General features: G+C 44.3%; 1 protein-coding gene across 1 annotated transcript in view; it reads left to right on the top strand.

The window, feature by feature from the left end:
- Nucleotides 1–4,400, top strand: part of LOC123970446 (uromodulin-like) — an 11,424-nt gene that overhangs the window by 3,543 nt on the left and 3,481 nt on the right. Inside the window, exons 2-10 of the mRNA XM_046048491.1 lie at nt 102–258; nt 454–550; nt 948–1,010; nt 1,305–1,507; nt 1,861–1,992; nt 2,424–2,611; nt 2,833–2,984; nt 3,124–3,369; nt 3,500–3,662. Of these exons, the coding sequence (XP_045904447.1) occupies nt 102–258; nt 454–550; nt 948–1,010; nt 1,305–1,507; nt 1,861–1,992; nt 2,424–2,611; nt 2,833–2,984; nt 3,124–3,369; nt 3,500–3,662 (1,401 nt within the window). The remainder of the gene's footprint in view (nt 1–101; nt 259–453; nt 551–947; nt 1,011–1,304; nt 1,508–1,860; nt 1,993–2,423; nt 2,612–2,832; nt 2,985–3,123; nt 3,370–3,499; nt 3,663–4,400) is intronic.

Raw genomic sequence — 4,400 nt, 5'->3', positions numbered from 1 at the left:
GATGTTAGAAGCAGTCAGTGGTTGTTGCTGTGAAAACAGCCTGCGTGTTTGTGATGATTGAATCAGTGTTTCCTCCAGTTTCTCTCTTTGCTGTGATGTAGCTGGACAAGAATACGTTGACCCTTAACAGCACAGCTCAGCTGATTCACGGTGTGGAGCTCTCTAAGGATCAAACTGGAGTCACTGCAAAGGTGGTGCTCTCTAACAAGGTGCTGCTTGTCTTCTTTGATGGCAACACGGCACAAATCCACTTAAAAGGTACACAAACTAAAATCCTCCCACTCACCACACAGAATAAAATGAATAAATGTCACACCAGCGCTCATTTGGAGCATCAGGAATGTAAACTTTGCAGTTCTTTAATGAGCTGCCGCGTTCATCCAGTTTGAAGGCGGCAGCTTACGACTCATTTTGATACTGATCTGACTCGTTTTCTGTCCTGAACCTTTCCAGCACCTGGTGGAAAAGATCCGTCTCTGCAGGGTTTGTGTGCCAACTCCAGTGTTCCTTTGAGCTCAGTGAGGCTCCCTGCTGCTTACAGTGCCAGTGGGTAAGACATCAATCACAACCCACTGAGTGTTGTTGATGAGAGGGCTCAAAGTCACAAGAGTTTGTTTTTGAAATTCAGTCCCCTAAATATTCTCATCTGAATTATCAATGTTTATTTGTGGATTAACTCTGTATATTTAGTTTTATTCTTTATTTCAAAACTACAGAAGCCCTGAGCGACCATACATACATGGAAAACAACATTTCAAGCAATAACAATTTTTAATAGGCCTACTTTAAAATATTTGGACGCCTCTTGTAAAAGAAGAAAGGTTGCCCGGCTTTTTGACTTGTGGAGTGAACCAAACATACAAAGCCTGTATGTATCTTTGCTTGAGGTCATAACAATCAAAAATAGTCTTTGTTTTTATATGACCGTATTGTGTGTCATCCTCTAGCTGTGAGGTGCATTACAGTGACTCTGCTGACAGTTTGATCAACTGCACCATGACGACTGAACGGTGAGTAGATGAAACATCTGTTTGTATTACGCTTAATCTCTGTAGTGACATGCTACATCATGGTAAATGAACTGTAATTGTGAAGCACCTTTCTAGTCTTCTGACCACATCAAAGCAGTTTACACCACATATCACGTTCACCCCATTCACACACATTCATACAATGATGGGAGATTCTACCATTTTGTTTCTGGGAACAAAAATCTGTGTGACTTTTACATTTTTATTTTTTGCTACACTGGCTGGACTTCATCCGTCTTTCTTTCATTCTGTTCCTTTACATCTGTGGAACAGCTGTAATCTCCTGAATGAGGCTCCCTTCACCGCCTGTCACAACTACACCAACCCAGAGCCCTACATAACCGCCTGCACCGAAACTATGTGCAATTATCCTCCGGCAGACGGTCTACACTGCCAGTTCCTGGAGGCCTACGCCAGAGCCTGCAGCCTGTACAGCTCCAACACACTGGAGGACTTGATGTCAGAGGCCGGCTGCTGTAAGACTTTAATAAACTCAATTCAGTGAAGCTTTATCAGCCTGACTTTGTGATCATTAAACATCCAAATTAGATTAATTCAAATTACTATTTGTGTTAATATTTTAAAACTCGGAAAAAGAAAGAAGAAAAAAATGTGTGCAAGCAGGCTATATAAAAATAAAAGGGAAAAAACAAATGTTTTGTCTCTAATTTAAACTTTCACAGCTTTTACTGTAGTAGTTGTAGAGAATTTATTTCAGTGTTCTTGCAGTCACTATGTGTTAGTGACAGCATCAGTAAGTCATCTGCACTTTAGTCTTTAGTGTGATTTAATTATTATTCTCAACATGTCTCTCTGTCTCTGTCCCCAGCACCTCCTCAGGCTTTCTGTCAGGGCAAGATGTGCAGTGCTCACGAGTTCTGTGCCGAGAACACGGGAGGTGAACCCAGCTGCTTCTGTCGGGCCATTTTTGCCTCTCCGTACACATCAGCAGGCACTTTCGGTACGACAGCTACGCACAACGAAGTCACATGATTAAATTGTCCTGATTGTCAGAGACTCAAAGGTTTTCTCAGAGGGAGAACTGTTTCACACAGCTGAGCTGTTGAGGAGGCAGAAATGATGTCAGAGCTGCTGATAACTACAGTAAGAAGTTCAGCACAGTTAGACTGAATGTTATCTCAGCACAGACCAGACTTTTACCCTCAGGTCTTCTAAAGTCTGATGCTGAGATAAAAACTGGTAGTTTGGTTCCAACCTTTATTTCTGCCTCCAGATCAGCTCTGAATACAAAAGAAAGAAATGTCACCAAACCAGGATTTAATGGTCTGACTGCTTGTGTCCCACATGGTGTGACTGATTGTAGAGTCTCTTCTCTGTAACATGGTCTGTGTTTCATGTTGGTTTCCCTCGTCTGTGCTGCTGGATGTTCAGGTGATCCAACGATCTGCATGCAGAACTCTGCTTCAGTTACTCTGGTCGGTTGTCTTCTGGAGGAAAAAGGCTTCAACTATTCGGCCTTGCACCTCAATGACCAGACCTGCACGGGTCAGGTAGACGAGCAGACCCACATGGTGACCTTCAGCTTCAACAGCAGCAACACCTGTGGGGCGGTGGTCACGGTGGGTCCTCTCCTTCACCTTTTTACTCTCAACGAGCAGCCAAATCTCCTCCAGCACTCTGCTGAGCTACTCCTGCTCTTCTATAGTCCGGGATCCTCTTGAGGGTTAGGCTTCAGCTCTCACCGCCTTGGTTTCTAGTAATGTTGATCATCTGTGAAGCTTATATTAAGGCTGAAATGCGATGATGCAGTAATAGCACCTGAATCCCTGTGACCCAGCAGATTAACAACAGCCAAATATTCTACATGAACACCATCAAGAGCCAGAACAGCTCCTCTGACGTCATCACTCACCAGGACCAGGTCTACATCAACTTCTCCTGCTTCTATACTCAGCCAGACGTCAAGACTGTGGCCTTCAGAATCATGGACCAGTGAGTGTTGGCTGTTGATTTAAATTCAAATTACTTTGTGTTGTGAACCCTGTTGTTAGGAAGCTTGTGAGCATTTGGTAGCTGAACTGTGTGTGTGTGTGTGTGTGTGTGTGTGTGTGTGTGTGTGTGTGCTCTGCAGCTCTGTGATCCAGCAGATCACATCTGGACCTTGGAATTACACTGTGACCATGAAGGCCTACACCGACGCCGGCCTCACACAAGCTGTGGAGTTGAGCACCGAAGTCCAGCTGAACCAGAAGATCTGGGTGGAGCTAAAGACTGACGGGCTGGATGGTGGCTTGGTTACCGTAGTGACCGACTCCTGCTGGGCAACCAATCAGGCCTCGCCCAGCGGGAGACCAAGATACGACCTGATCATTAAGGGGTGAGACACACACAGTGGTGTTAGCTGCTCGCTTGTGTTCCCAGTGAATCAGAAGCAGGTTTTCGTCAATTAATGGGATTCTTGATTCCAGAATATAAAGTGTGCTCTGATGTGATGTGTTTGTGAGCAGCTGTGCGAACCCCACTGACCGGACGGTGCAGGTCAAGGGAAACGGACTGGGACCGTCCAACTCCTTCTCCTTCAACATGTTCCGGTTCTCTAGTAACTCTGGTGACGTCTACCTGCACTGCAAACTCAACCTGTGTGTCAAACAGAACAACAGCTGCGCTCCGGTACGCCTCCCTCCCAAACACACCACACACACTCATGTGAGCAGCTGCTCGTCACTGTAAAACCAACACATTCTCACGTTCAACTCACCACATATTAACGCTTATTAATGCCCTTTTGCACATGTAGGGCTCCACAGTCAAGTTAGTAATAATAAATATGCAACGTCAGGTTACACTTACAAAATAAAACTAGTGGTTAACAATTTAGTTAGGTTTAAGAAAACAACATGGTTTGGGTTAAAATAACCTGCGTAATTTACGTAGAAACTACTTAACTTATGCAACATACCTAAAAAGAATCAGTGTTGATTTTTCGTTTCCCACGGGAAATAAACACTGGTCTCCTGGAATATCCCCCATTCCCCAATCAACACTGATTTTGAAAGACCAGATATTTGTTTTTATTGCATTTTTAAAATTTCTTTTTCTAGAAATGGGGATTGTATATCCTCCACCTACTTTGAGCACTCAACAATGATGCAAAAGGGCTTCCCAGTGCGTTACAAACTGACACCAAGGGGTCTTGACCATGCCTCTATATGTGACCCAAAGAAGGTTATAGTCAAGGGCAACTGGACTTGGTTGAAGATACTAGAAGACATTTCGTCCCTTATCCAACGGACTTCTTCAGTTCTGACTGACTGGCAGGGAAACTCAGCTATTTAACCTCAGTGGGGTCGTTATCTCGGGTCATCGATACCGCTGGTTCGTTAGTGTTCCTTGTTGCTGTGACGACAG

This window comes from Micropterus dolomieu, linkage group LG04 (genome assembly GCF_021292245.1).
Source record: "Micropterus dolomieu isolate WLL.071019.BEF.003 ecotype Adirondacks linkage group LG04, ASM2129224v1, whole genome shotgun sequence".
Classification (NCBI taxonomy): Eukaryota; Metazoa; Chordata; class Actinopteri; order Centrarchiformes; family Centrarchidae; genus Micropterus; species Micropterus dolomieu.
Note: the sequence above shows the minus strand (reverse complement) of the source record. Positions and strands in the feature narration are given on the sequence as shown.